General features: G+C 41.6%; 1 protein-coding gene across 1 annotated transcript in view; it reads left to right on the top strand.

Annotated features, from left to right (window-relative positions):
* The first annotated feature begins 7,666 nt into the window (after positions 1-7,666).
* The window catches only part of LOC139754895 (uncharacterized), a 37,716-nt gene continuing 29,346 nt past the window's right edge, over positions 7,667-16,036 (top strand). Inside the window, exon 1 of the mRNA XM_071672722.1 lies at positions 7,667-8,039. Coding sequence (XP_071528823.1) covers positions 7,940-8,039 — 100 coding nt within the window. The 5' untranslated portion in view covers positions 7,667-7,939. The remainder of the gene's footprint in view (positions 8,040-16,036) is intronic.

Genomic DNA, 16,036 nt, shown 5'->3' on the forward strand with positions numbered 1-16,036 from the left:
ACACATCCTCTACCACTTCTGAAACCGCACTGCTCTTCCCCAATCTGATGCTCTGTACATGCCTTCACCCTCTCAATCAATACCCTCCCATATAATTTACCAGGAATACTCAACAAACTTATACCTCTGTAATTTGAGCACTCACTCTTATCCCCTTTGCCTTTGTACAATGGCACTATGCACGCATTCCGCCAATCCTCAGGCACCTCACCATGAGTCATACATACATTAAATAACCTTTCCAACCAGTCAACAATACAGTCACCCCCTTTTTTAATAAATTCCACTGCAATACCATCCAAACCTGCTGCCTTGCCGGCTTTCATCTTCCGCAAAGCTTTTACTACCTCTTCTCTGTTTACCAAATCATATATATATATATATATATATATATATATATCCCTGGGGATAAGGGAGAAAGAATACTTCCCACGTATTCCCTGCGTGTCGTAAAAGGCAGCTAAAAGGGGAGGGAGCGGGTGGCTGGAAATCCTCACCTCTCTTTTTTTTTTTTTCCAAAAGAAGGAACAGAGAAGGGGGCCAGGTGAGGATACTCCCTCAAAGGCCCAGGCCTCTGTTCTTAACGCTACCTCGCTAACGCGGGAAATGGCAAATAGTATGAAAGAAAAAGATATATATATATATATATATATATATATATATATATATATATATATATATATATATATATACATATATATATATATATACATATATATATATACATATATATATATATATATATATATATATATATATATATATATATATATATATATATATATAGACTATATAACTATTTTCACCAGATTCTTTCTGAATTTTTCTTATTTTCTGATATCTTTATTTGGGTGGGAAGTTTCGATATGAATCAGTCAAATCATCTTCAGGAGTGTGCAGAGAAGTCAGCGAAGCAGTTGGGTATGACTACAAGTAGCTGGGAGAGGCTGGGTAATTCCAGTATGCGGACGTACACTTAGCGCCTCGCGTTCATTGGTTGGAACGTGATGCTGGTGGATGTAGGTGTAGTAGCCAGTCTTGACGCGTATTATGGTTACCGAGTTTTGGGTGTTGTCCATTGATCATTAGTGCTTCGGCGATGTGTAGGTGTCTTGTATCTTGTTCCCTGCATAGTGTCCTTGTGGATTTAACAATTGTCTCTCGTGTGAGGGCAGTGTTATGCTTCTTGGTGACATGTGATTTGATGGAGCCTTCTTGTAAGCGTAAGGTAAATCTGGATAGTCAACAGGTTGTGCCTCCTACGTGGGTCAAGTTGGCAAGGAGCTCACAGTCTTCTTGTTGACATTTGGATTCATAAATTACGTTGGATTCTTGTGAAGTGTCTTGCTCTTTTTACACAACTGGTTGCTCATATGATGAGGTTGCTTGTTATTGTGTGTGTGTCTGCAGTAGATAACTAGCTTGACTTTGTTATCCTGTGGTGTGTGGTTGATGTTTCTGATGCCGATGCCTCGAGGTGCACGTTCATCTGTCATGTATACTGTTGACATCTGGTTACAGTAACATATTCTGTGTATTGTTGCTTGGAGCTTCTTCCTCTGTGAGTTTGCTTTGTAGGAAGAATCTTAGCATTGTGTCGGAGTCGGAGTTCTTGCAGCCGCTGTTGATGCGCTGTGTTTCTATGCGGAGGATATGCCAGTTTGATGAAGTGTTGTATGCTCGGTGTAACATGGCGTTGACGACTACAGTTTTTGGAAGCGTTGGGGGACATTCAGTGATTTCATGTCAATATCGGCTGAGGTCTGAGGATTCCCTGTGCTTTTTCATCCACCTTGACATCTAACAATGGCATCTTGTTTTTGACGCTTGTTTATATATTTTCATACTATTCGCCATTTCCTGCATTAGCGAGGTAGCGTTAAGAACAGAGGAATGGGGCTTTGAGGGAATATCCTCACCTGGCCCCCTTCTCTGTTCCTTCTTTTGGAAAATCAAAAAGAAAAAAAAACGATTGGAGAGGATTTCCAGCCCTCCGCTACCTCCCCTTTTAGTCGCCTTCTACGACACGCAAGGAATACGTGGGAAGTATTCTTTCTCCCTTATCCCCAGGGATAGGGGATGAATATATATATATATATATATATATATATATATATATATATATAGAGAGAGAGAGAGAGAGAGAGAGAGACAGATAGATAGATAGATAAACTGATACCTTAAGTTTGTTAACACTGTGTGACCCACCCTGACTGTTGCATTTAACAGATCGAGCTGGTGATCACTAATGAAAACAGAATAGAGGGAAGACTTCATATATCATTTCTTAAGACATGAAGTAACTTGAGTCTCGACAAAAAAAAAAAAAAATTACAAAATTGATATATTTACTTTAGGAAATATGAGGTGAGCTTAACAGTGTAGCGCACGGGCACAGAGAGTGTGTTGCCACTTATCTGATCGTCTCAACCCGGACGCTGACTGGGGCTTTACAGTTTACTCTGGTTCCTCTCCCCTCAGCTGGTAACGAATAAAGCATTTTTCTTTTTCTTGAGGCTATGAATATTTCTGGGTGGTATGAAACCAGGAAATTAGTTACTCATCATAGGGACAATATATATATTTCTTGAAACACTATATCATAGTTTACACTTCATTCATTTGGAAAATGTAGTGCTGCATTTACAGAAATTTGTAGTAAACCAGCAGAGTGAAATTTGTGTCTACCATAACGAATTCACATTAGTCTTACGAAGTCGATCTGTAAAAGCATATCTGTCCAAGTTGTGAGTGCTAATGACGATACAAGAGCGTATCCATTGTGGCCATCCCGGGACCACACGCAACGACCTTAGAACTTATGATGAAGTCTGATCGTAATCGCCATCCACGACAGGAGTGTTCGATCCTACATACGTATATGCACACATAACGTGTCACGGAAGTTACAGTGAACGCTGGACTTAGTGGACACAAGAATAATTGGTTTTTGCGACAGACATTGAAAGATGACCTTATGTTATCATCACTTGTGGTGTAAATTCAAACACACTCCCAATCTCACATACTTAACACGTCTACTTAAGTGTATATTGGCTCCGTACCTTGGAGTTAGGAATTTCGTCTGTAGTTGGTTAGAAAGGCTTCCTGTTTGCTGGTTTGAGTAACCAGACGCAAAAAGCAAGATGTAACTAAGCTCTTTCAAAATGATTTAAGACAAAGTGATAGGTATTTAGATAAAAGACATCTATACAGAGCGGATTTTACTAAAAGTCCTTCTCTTGGTGATCGTGGCTCAATCGTCTTCTCTGGTGCACGATATACACCGAAATGTGTAAATGGCCAATGATTATTCGGGATAATACGGAGAGATTGATGGTAAAGCTCTGTGAAAAAGAAAAAAAATATACCGATCAAAATAGCACCTGCTGCTTTGAGAACGTGTCCATGACGTAGTACTGTGGTCGTCAGGAAGACACCAGCGCCTCACACGGGAGATCTTCCTTAAACTCTTGCTGCTGGTGTGTGTCTGTTGTGTCAGATTTGTTTGGTGTGTGAAAGCAGTGGGCTCCCTGGAGAAGTCCCTCCTTGTTGACTCAAAACAACTGAGTGACAGTCATTGATATGGGGACAGCTTTGCCAGCTACCAAATAATGCATACGAGTTCTATGAGGTTTAAGGTTGTGTGCACAAGCATACATAATAGTGTCATGATCGACTGTACTAAGTGCCAAGCAGAGAGCAACAGTTCTCTAGAGATTCAGAGCAGCAGTACTCGTTACGTTTTCTGTTTAAGTAGAAAACATTGATCTACTTATATACTTGCTTAAATTCATTGTGCTTATTGTCGAACTACGTATCCAAATACTGAGCTTCAAAAATGTACGTTTTTCGTTGTGATTAAACCAAATTTTGTACAAAAAGGAATATGTATATTCATAGTACCTTACGCTACTCATTAGATATTTAGATAATTTAGTGTTTTAAGGAACGAATTATTGCCCGGATGTTACCCTAATTGAGGAATACCTTCGTATTACACTCTAAGAATCAATTAACATTATGGTGCAGATGTATGAGACAACGTAACACAGAATATAGATAACAGGAAAATGAATTTCAAATATTACAGAAGCAGTATTGCAAGAAACACATGATCCTATAGAACAGATGCATAAGCTCGAAATTAAAGAGCCATAATCATGGTCTCACAAACATGCCCACTGTCAGTTTCATCAGTCTTCAGACCGCTGTTAATGCCTCAGTGTTTTCATCTACATTATAGAGTAACCAACGACGAATCTACGGTGTTCATACCACCATCACCTCCTTATAATCTTCCGACCCGCCTCACTTCGACTCCACCCTTCTTACATTGTCCTACCGCATCTCTACTCTCTCTCAGCTGACCTATCTCCCAGCACACCTTCCATTTTCGGAATCCCACATCAAAGGTATAGAATAACAAGTTTAGTCGAAGTTTTTGCTAGTCTTATTGTTACTTCGGCGGCGAGGGTCATGGAAAGGCTAAGCATCCCCCACCACTTGGTGTGTACGTTGGTAGGGGTCACAGGGCAAAGAGCGGCTCGCTGGTGCTGCTTCTTGGCTGCCAGACAGTATCAGAGAAAACGGGGACAAAGAAATATGAAATGATCCGTTTATTAACGAGCTTAGCTTGAGATGACACTGTTGTTCTTTACCTGGTGCTTATAAGGTCAATAGTCAGTAAGACTTCTGCTCTTGAAGATTCACTGCTACTCATACCTAATGATACATACAAGAAAAACATGAATATCCATGAATAAACTCATCTAATGATACATACAAGAAAAACATGAATATCCATGAATATACTCATCTAATGAGCATGATTTATATGCGTTACACCTACACTGGTGGACAAGCGTCAACATATTATTGTCAACGCCGTCGGTGAGGCAACACAGGTGTCTTCTCTACTCTGAATACAAAGTTTAGTTGGCCTGTATCATCATTAATTGAAGCTAAATTATCTGCTTAAACATTCCGTCCCAGTAGCTATTGCTGGTTCTATCTCTTTAATATATACATCATCTAGCAGCTGGTCAGGAACTGCATTCATCTTCAATTACTGGGCAGTGAATCAATGTGTGACTGTAAGTTTTTGGTAGGGCGTTCTAACGCCAGGGACTTTGGATTATCCAGCACAACGTAACCCTCTTGAACAAGGTCATTGACGTGCCTGCAGGTGAGGCTAAGTGGGCTAAAGCCCATGCTCTCCCGCTTCTTAGAAGTGCCCTTTCGTGTCTCATAAAAGTTCTTCAAAAGTGTCCTTTTTTCTTTCTCACGAGACCCTGCCCTTTTTATCGTTCTCAACACAGGAGGCTCACACCGCTTGGTTACTACCACGTTCACCTGACGGTGCTATTCAGCTCAGGGCAAATGCTAGATTTCTTCTTATCTTAGTCAATTGCTCTTAAAATGAAACTCGATACAAATTTTCTGTGGTACTGTATGGGTATACCGTATTTGTGATGCCATATCAATGCGCCTAAGAAACACTCAGTATCTCTACACCCACCAGGAGAAAGCCTTCCCTTCATACTTCATACCAATCATTATTTCACACGCTCATGACAGTGCCCATCCAACTCCTCAGAGCAAAATCTTCTCCACACACCTCAAAACAACAGACATCCTATGTATTCAAGAACAACAGCCATACCACACAAGGCCCAGTTCCCACTCCATGATAGTAAGACGCCCAACTCACTCTTAAGTTAACAGTTACCTGTATTTCAGCTACCCTACTCAATGATCTCTAATAACCGCACCACATACGCGCTAAAACACCTGCTCCAGTCTTGAAGCACAAAAATAGGTTACGTTCACAGGTTTATTCTCGCCTCCTTTATCCAGGAATTTACGTCTCTCACATCCATAGATAGAGGATAACATGAAAAACCCATGAAAATTGTTCTTAGACAATACACCCTCCACACATGACAGGAAAATGTTATTACCACAATCACCAAGTCAACATCCCCTGCACATCCTTAGAATCCGTCCACAAACCCACTATAATAGCCTTTTTACGCACCTCATGACAACAGACCTTCCGCAACAGCACTACCCCATATGAGGAAAGGTAGTACTTGTTCCACATTCATTATGATAACACATAATCCACATATACTAAGAACATCCATCCAACACAACACAGAACAAAATTCGCGCCAAAGACTCCAGGAAACATCGAATCAACACGCGCCAACGTACTCAATGCCAACTGCCGCTCGATGCTCACTATGACAATAAACGTTCGATACTCCTCCACAACTGGTCTCAAACCCTTCCATGAATGTAGATGTTCGAGACACTCTCCCGAACTGACCGATGGCTCTGAGTCCTCCCTATTTGTTAAGAGAACGAGATAATTCCCAAACTCCTGCCAGGCAAGAGGAGAGGGGAGGAGGAGGAGGAGGAGGAGGAGATGTGAGAGTCAGATAAACACGTAGATATCAGAACATTTGCTGAAAGAGGGTCTGCTTGTGGTCGTGATACGAATGAATACAGCAAACTAAGCTTCATTACGTTTAAGATGTGATACTCTTTTTCTCATCATCTTTCACTTAAAAGTTACTAATGTAATAATACGTAGTAAATCCTATGAACATATCATTACCTTAGCTGGAATACAAAGGTTAACATAAACAGGCAAATTAACTTAATTCATTTGTCAATTCCTGTCAATAACCCCAGTCGAATTCAAACAAGCCATTGTTAAAAGCTTTGTTCGATAACTGTTTCCCGTAATGGATACTTCTTTCAAGACTTCTTTTACTTAGGTGGTATGTCTCGATAACATTTGGTTTTATTGTAATAAATACTTATCTCTATCTTACCGATAAGATAATGTTTTATTCTATTTCTTTAACGCAGTGATTTAAGCTTTTACTCTGGCTCACTTTTGATGAGGTTTAAGCTGTAGTCTTTTGAGCATGGTTCATTAACTGTATCAGTGCTCATAAGAACAGTGACTAGTGTCATATTTTGTCGTGCTCAAACATCTATACTTGAGTAGTATGATAGAACTAGCAAAATGTCTCATAATGAATTCATCGGATTTTTCATATACTCATGATCGATATAGCGAAACTGGAACAGGTGAGAATCAGCGTCAGTGCCAGAGAGAGTAACACTATGACTATGTAGCTGGCTGCATAATGGAAGGAGTTTCAAAACATAGGACCGATAAAAAGGGAGCCATAGCAGTCAAAGAAGACATGAGAAAACTGGATGAATGAAAAGAAAATAAGAGGCAGTATTAGGATAAGGAAAGGTCAGATAAAGATGGTGGGGATTTAGCATCATGATTTGCGGGAAGGAGGATATAGCAACTGGTATGAAGGAGAGATAGGAGCAGCTTTATCAGTACATGGATAGATATTAACTAAGGGCTGCAGCTATGACCCTTGTATGAGTAAGCAATTACTCTCTGTGCACACATACGTGGGCAGTCTGTGATTCTGATATCATGCACAAATAGTGGTTCACAATGGACTCAACTAATGTGGATGTTCGTTGTATATGTAAGGCAACTCCCGGTGGGCTGAGATGTACCCACCCGGGAGAGACCACTCATGGACACCAGCTCAAGACACGTAGCAATCAGTATCGATTTCCATTCTCCTTACAGGTACTGAATGTACGGGTGCAAGCAAAGCTGACAGAGGACCCCTATCATTGTTCCGATCCCTGGAGCGAATACTTTACCAAGGTGTCCTGCGTGGATCATCTCTCTGAATTATCACCGCCTTAGATGAGCCCCCTTCGTCACTAGCACCAGCCGCTGAGTTAATCTAGTGTATCTGTGGCTGCCATCTTGACTGGCCCCCTCATCCATAGTTGCGTCCGAAGTGCCACGTGTAGAGGGCTCCCACGTCCGCCCTCACCCACTGTTGTTCCTGTTGTAACCGTGGTAGAAGAAGCGCTCTTCATGATTACCATGGATATTCCGCCTCCTCCCGCCCCCCACCAAGTGGTACACACGCAGACCATCATGCAGCAGCCCAGCCCAGAGGACGACAAGAAAAAGAGTGAGTAAAATTCATACCCCAATTCTTGCTACAAATACTTTTTTGTGAGTGGAAACAAAATTATAATATTGAAGCATTCTTGAACCTAGGTTGTCCAGAGGATAACTCTTCTACAAGCTTAAAAAATCTTCTACCACCTTCCTCCTGCCTACGTAATTTCCTCCATTCCTAAAGCCAATTAAAAACTTTCACACTCGCCTCCTCCAAGAGATGATCAGATATCCCACCTGTTGCCCCTCCAAGCACATTCACATCCAAACACTTCGTTGCATACCTGTCATTTGGTACATATTCCATAACTACTCCTTGTCCCTATTTCTATCCATGTGGCACAAAATGTTTCGCGGAGACAATCCTTCTCAACAGGTGCCAGCAATTCATAAAGTCTTTTAGATCCCAACACCACCACAAAAATACCGTCTTCCCTCTGCCATTCTAGACGACACACTAGCACAAGGCCAGAGGGAAGCTGAAATTTCTGTGGTGGTGTTGGGATTTCAAACTTTATGAATTGGTGGCATCTGATGAGGATTGTCTCCGTAAAACATTTTGTGCCAGATGAATAGAAAAATTTCATGATAAATAAATCATATGAACTTCTATTGCATTGTGATTTCACCTTCATATATGTATATACATTTATCATACTTTGACGCTGTCTCTCGCGTTAGCGAGGTAGCGCAAGGAAACAGACGAAAGAATGGCGCAACCCACCCACATACACATGTATTTACATAAACGCCCACACACGCACATATACATATGTATACATTTCAATGTATACATACATATACATACACAGACATATACATATATATACATGCACATATGCATACATGCTGCCTTCATCCTTTCTCGTCGCCACCCCGCCACACATGAAATGACACCCTCTCCCCCCGAGTGCGCGCAACGACAAAGGCCACATTCGTTCACACTCAGTCTCTAGCTGTCATGTGTAATGCACCGAAACCACAGCTCCCTTCCCACATCCAGGCCCCACAAAACTTTCCATGGTTTATCCCAGACGCTTCACATGCCTTGGTTTAATCCATTGACGGCACTTTGACACCGGTATACCACATCGTTCCAATTCACTCTAATTCCTTGTGCGCCTTTCACCCTCCTGTATGTTCAGGCCCCGATCGCTCAAAATCTTTTTCACTCCATCCTTCCACCCCCAATTTGGTCTCCCACTTCTTGTTCCCTCCACCTCTGACACATATATCCTCTTTGTCAATCTTTTCGCGCTCATTCTCTCCATGTGACCAAACCATTTTAATACACCCTCTTCTGCTCTCTCAATCACACTCTTTATTTCCACACATCTCTCTTACCCTTTCAATACTTACTCGATCAAACCACCTCACACTACGTATTGTCCTCAAACATCTCATTTCCAACACATCCACCCTCCTTCGCACAACCCTATCTATCGCCCGTGCCTCACAACCATATAACATTGTTGGAACCACTATTTCTTCAAACATACCCATTTTTGCTCTCTCTCTGTCTCTGTCTCTCTCTCTCTCTCTCTCTCTCTCTCTCTCTATATATATATATATATATATATATATATATATATATATATATATATTGCGCTACCTCGCAAACGCGGGAGACAGCGACAAAGTATAAAAAAAAAAGCTTTTGGTATTCAGAATTGGTATACAGACTTGACAGTCCAAGGTGATGCCTTACAGATTATACATAACTCTAAACAATTACTAGAGTAGCCTAATTTTTGCCTTACTCCCAAAAGCTAGCATCCATCAGAACAGTAGGTCTGGCTTACCTTTATAATTTTTTAGCAAATTCAACTCAAAAGGAGGAATGTGTCATACCAAGGCTTTGAGATGTAAAAACAGAAAGTAGGGTTTATACTGACTTTGACTACTCTTGCTTAAGTCCCAGTCAGCAATTTACATGGTTAGGAATGGACTGAAACTGACCACAGCTTTCTGTCTCTTTAGGGACAGAGCTTGGGAGCATGCATATGCTGCTGTTGCCTTATGGTGTCAGACTTTGGTATCTTGATGTTATCTAGAGTTGCTTCTTAGAAAAGCAAACTTGTGCAGCCCAGTGCAACAATATGGTAAAGTTTTGGGCCATAAATGGTTGCCTTCTGGGCGACAGATTCTTTCCTACAGAAAGCAGGAATCATCCAAGAGCACTTGTTCTGGAACTTTTTGAGTTCTTAGTTTGGTGGGCCAGTGTAGAGCAACTTCTAGATCTCCAGTGACAGTTGTTTGGAATGCATTGAATCAAGAATGGTCATGTTAGTGCATGCTCTTGGTTGGAGGTACAAACATCCTCTTATCAACAAAAGGAGCTTATGGTTCCATGGTTTTCCATATTCTTGAATGTCCTGAGTTTGAGGTGTGGAATTTTATATCTGGTGGATAAACTTGACCATCTCCATTCTCATGAACAAAGACTTTTGCAAATCCCTGCTCCCCTTAGAGTTAGTGGAAAAGATTCTCTACTTGGTTATGCCCAGAGGGGTTTTTTGTCGGACACATACCTCCAAGGCGTATGCGATAGACTTTTACAAGAAATACAGTCTTCTGCCTCATCTTGGTCAATGTTCAGAGCTGGAAGAGACATTTACCATAAGATCACTTCACATGATCTGAAGACAGATCATTATGATGAAGTAATACAGGATCATTTTCTATCTGGTTCTCTAAATCTAGCTAAAGTCAACTATGTCCCCATTCTAGAAGTCTTTTGAAAGTATCCTGTTATTGGCAATGGCTGAAGAACTGTGGGAAGAAAGTATCACATGTTGGTGCAGAGTACAGAGATGCAAAATTCAGTGCATAAATGTATGTCTAGAACAGCTGCTCAGCTTGTATTAATGTACACATGGAGTAGGTAAAGGTTTTAGAAATTTTCTTGTACAGCATCATCTGTGGCTTTTTTGGGCTGATTTCTATGATCTGCAAATTCTGAGTCCTGACCAAGGCCAAGCATTTCAGGATGTCATTTCTGTGGTAGACTCTTGCTGGATGAGGATAGGCCTAAAGTGAGTGAGTTGCTACCATCTAGTCGGGAGGATAGCAGTAGGTAGGGAGAGCCAGGGATTCACCACCACCAGGACATATGGTTAGAATTTTGTAGCCCCATTTCGGGAGAGTATCCAACAGGATATGTTGCTTTCAGGACTGTCTCAGAAGGAAAAGTTTTCAGTTCTTCAAAACCTACATTTTCTTTTTGTTTCAACAATTCTTGAGATTTACACATACATAAAATTAGAAAAGAAAATGGGAAGGTTGACGATAGAATGAAACTTACCCAGGTTAATCAACCCCTCAAGGTAAATTTTCAGACATAGAAATAAGTGCAGATTGCTCCACAGAATATATAGAATATAAATTGTGATCCTATTTTATCCCTGGGGATAGGGGAGAAAGAATACTTCCCACGTATTCCCTGCGTGTCGTAGAAGGCGACTAAAAGGGAAGGGAGCGGGGGGCCGGAAATCCTCCCCTCTCATTTTTTTATTTTAATTTTCCAAAAGAAGGAACAGAGAAGGGGGCCAGGTGAGGGTATTCCCTCAAAGGCCCAGTCCTCTGTTCTTAACGCTACCTCGCTATCGCGGGAAATGGCGAATAGTATGAAAAAAAAAAAAAAAAATATATATATATATATAGAGAGAGAGAGAGAGAGAGAGAGAGATACTATGATATATTTTCAAATCTAATACAGTTCTAGCTTTTCACAAATCCTTCTCAAATGGAATGATATCAGAAACAGTGAGAGCCAAGTTATATATATACACTTGAGATCTTCCCCTGATACGACCTGACCCGTTACCTGACACTAATCATTCACTGACGCCCCGTCTCCCATGAGATCTATTTCCTTTAACCCTGTACGAACTTTGTGGTGGCGGAGAAGGAGGAGGTGGTGAAAGGTTTTCTAGTGAGGTATAAGTATAAGGGTATTAGGGTCATGAACACCAAATGTGGACGATGCAGGAGGTGTATCATTCAGCGAAGGAGCTCAGGGTGGTGAGCTGGAGGTGGATGGGGTGGTACAAGTAAGAGTGGCTGGTGATATAGAAGAGAACGTGAGGGTGACAGATTGTGCAGATCAGAGGAACCGGAACGTAGAGGGAATGAAAAAGGTCTGCGTTGCTCTGAGATACTTATTTGGCTAAGAAGACAAGTGGCTGAAGGACCGAAGAGGGACAAGCGCAGCGATACTATAAGCAGGGAGGTTGTGCAGGGCAGGATAGGTGTATGTAGTGACGGGTTGTGCAGGGCAGGATAGGTGTATGTAGTGACGGGTTGTGCAGGAAGGAGAAGCTGGTTTTCCTTCTGCTGGGGAAGGCTACGGAAGTGTAGAACAAAACAAGAAACTGGCGTCAGTGAGTTTCTCCTTGACTACCTCTCACTATTGGTGGCTGTTCCCCCGACTCACTGGGCACAGCCTACGCAAACGACTCATCCCCCACTTTGCCTACAACAATCCATGATCAGCAGTTAAGTTAGATATCTTGATTAAAGTTTAATAAAACTCGAACCTTCACTTCTCTAAATGTGATTTCCTGAAGCATGAAAGTGGACAACTGTTATGATTTGCGCTTTTGAATGCATTTCTCATTCACAGTTGGGATGATAGATAAATGCGTCAGCCTTTAGTAATGCTACTCACCTAAGACTAAAAATGAATATCTGTCGTTAGATTAACAGTGAGAATATTTACTTACTATAAGAGCCTCCGCAATGTAATGATCTCTATTCGTTATATTCTGTGTACATTCACCGCTCTGAAACTTCACCCATGGCAATGAATTTACCTGACAATTTCCCACTGTAAAGTCTCGACAAGAATATCTATCAATTCCAAAAAAAAGAGTTAATTCTTCTTTATAGATTCAGATGAGGGGACTGAACAAGAATGCCAGGAAGCACTCGGAACACAAGCAACTATCGTGGTTCGAATAAAACCCGTAACTCGTCTCCGGCTTGAAGTCAACATATTCAAGTATTGGAGGAATACGCTCATTCCTATGAATAACCGCCCTAGAATCAAAACAGACCAAAACTCGCTCGCATTTGAAAGCCTGAAAACTGTTCAAGTAACCTCAGTGTCTTGCGACTCATACGTCTATGAAAGGGGCCGTGCAAATATGATTTCCGTGTGAGAAAACCGGGGCTGGCGTGCGCGCTTTAATTATCACTTCAGATGTTATATACACAGACCCCCACAGCTACCTGGCTGAAACGGAGAGAGGCCGGAGGATAATCATCCCTCACTTCTGACGGAGGAAAAAGGAAGAATAAGCGCGGCCATTGATTTTAACGAGCCTTTAAAACTATGCAGTTACAGTAACCCTTTTCAGGAATGTCTCAATGATAAAGATAGCAAAGATGCTTGGTCGTGGTTGACCATTCCCAGAGGGAGGCGTGATGAGGATGATGGCCGTACAGATGAGGGGTCATTTATCTTATGGGTATAATGAGAGTTCATAGATAGATATCTTCCTTCATGTTTCATTAGCATAGCAGCTAATGTGTGGCCACTTGGAATCGTCAAACATAGTTGACTGAAGGAAATCTCAAATACTGAAGTCTCTTCAGTGGAGCTTTCAAAAGGAGTTGTGAGGACACCATCACTATCTTTCTAAGGCATCACTATCCCTCTGACTATACATTCATCGATATACCAAACGTGTACGTGATTTATATCGGAGGCACCATAGCTCCGGTGTGGTATATTCTACTCAGAGAGAGAGAGAGAGAGAGAGAGAGAGAGAGAGAGAGAGAGAGAGAGAGAGAGAGAGAGAGAGAGAGAGAGAGAGGAAGGAATCGCTTCGGCGTTGAGAAGACGGTTCAAGCTGGAGAGCAGGAGAAAGAGAACTGATAAGGCTAAGCTGACTTCGGCTGGAATCTTTTGAAGAGAAGAACCGTGGAGCCTCATATTCACGCCAGTGGGATGACCAGCACCCAATACATTAATGACTTCATGCCTTGCAACGGTAATGGGTCTTCTCAGAAGTGGCGTACATCTGAGATCTGAAAAAAAAAAAAAATCCTTGGTAGATATTTCCTCCTTTTTCCCTAGAAATGCTCGGCTACATCAATAAGGCTTGTTGTAACACCAAGAGGATATTATTATTTCACTTGTTCGGGTGGGGTCTCATCATCATCCCCTGCAGCATCTTCTTAAGCTCCCTGCACCAGGCATCATCAACACTGGTCTTGTGTGATAAGCTCAGCTACGCTCTTCCAGTGGCCGGACGTCTAAAGTTCTATCTCGATGTATCTAGTAGTCGGCAAAAGGGTCTCTCCACTGCCTGGGATGAGAAGACATTTTCCAAAGGAATTCTAAGCGAGAGTCTTCTTTTTGGGGGAGAGAGAGAGAGAGAGAGAGAGAGAGAGAGAGAGAGAGAGAGAGAGTAATGCTCTGCTATTATAACCAGTTCCCAGGGAGACAAGGTTGGGGAGTCGGTGGCGGGACTCGAAGAGAACGAAAACGTGGAGGATGAAGTAGGAAAACTGGGGTTAAAAACAGTGTTGTGGGGAGAGTGAGGGATGTTGATATTCATGATGTACCCTGAGCAGCTTCTGATACCCCGGGAGATACGACCGCATGCGGGAAGCTCTTTGCCGCTCCGGGAGATGCCGCAATGCAGAAGTCTGAACTCATCGTCTTTCTAAACCTCATTATATTTATTTGTTTTTTTTCTTATTTTGCGAGATGTTATTTTCAGAGTGTTTGTTTTCCTTGTTTTACTTGTGTGCCAGGTGATGATTGCTTTTTTTTTTTATCCCCTCGACCTTTTAAGATAAGCTTCGGAGACATGTTCGTGTGGATGGCATCTCAGAATATAATGAGCGTAGTGAGAGGGTGTTAGTCCGTTGCGGGTGTAGAATTGATGGACCTGAGCTATTTAAGAAAAAAATATTTTTCTGAATATTTTGTGGAGAAAAATATGAGACAAACGACGTAAAGAACTTAATGTTTAATATTTTTCTTATTCCTTGACACTATATTATCTGACTTTTCGTTGACAAGTTATTGCAGCTTAAACGTCATATATATATATATATATATATATATATATATATATATATATATATATATATATATATATATATATATATACATGGTGACGTTATACAAATAGTTGAAGTGCTGGATTGAATTTTTAGATTGTATTAGTAAGATCTCCACTTCCTGGATTTCATTTTACTTTCCAGTCACAGCCCTTCACTTCCAGTCCCCTTCTGTTGGTTTCTCTAAGGACATTGTGACGCTTCGGCTACATCAAACTCTCCAGCATCTCTCACTACCGGATCCATCATATTTAGTCTCGCTCATTCTACGTCGAGGTCCAGGGATCTCTCACCATCAACAGGTCAACACAAACTCAAACTCAGAAATACCACCCTTGCCTCAGACCACAACTTGTTCTTAAGGCTGTCGTATTAACGCATTTAACCCCCTCTTGCAGGACATATGTTCAACTGAAGATGTGTCCAGCTGGAATGTTCTCCGTCATGGGATAAGTTGCCACAGCCAGCGTGGTGATAAACGGTGTACTAATGTTCATGACATCCCATGTGGTCTTGTGATAGTGAAAAATCTTAATGCAAATCTGGGTTCTGCGAAGCGATGGTGGTCCGCTCAGGTGTGTGTGTGTGTGTGTGTGTGTGTGTGTGTGTGTGTGTGTGTGGTGTGTGCGTGGTATGTGTGGTGTGTGTGTGTGTGTGTGTGTGTGGTGGGTTGTGGCTGTGAGGACCACAAAACTTTGTAATACACGATAACTGGCTATCACATTCATTCCTATCACGACCTCCGTTCGTGAACCACTTCCGTCGTTAATGTATATCGAGAAAGGAAGACATGTTTTACGTTGTAGCTTCCTCTCCCTTGATCTGGCCATCTTTGATTCATCTAAAGTGGCTTTTTAGACTTAATTCCTGGGCAAACTTATGCGGAGTACTGATATAAAATACAGACGAGGTTCAGTTATCAACCGTTTT

This window comes from Panulirus ornatus, chromosome 18 (genome assembly GCF_036320965.1).
Source record: "Panulirus ornatus isolate Po-2019 chromosome 18, ASM3632096v1, whole genome shotgun sequence".
NCBI lineage: Eukaryota > Metazoa > Arthropoda > Malacostraca > Decapoda > Palinuridae > Panulirus > Panulirus ornatus.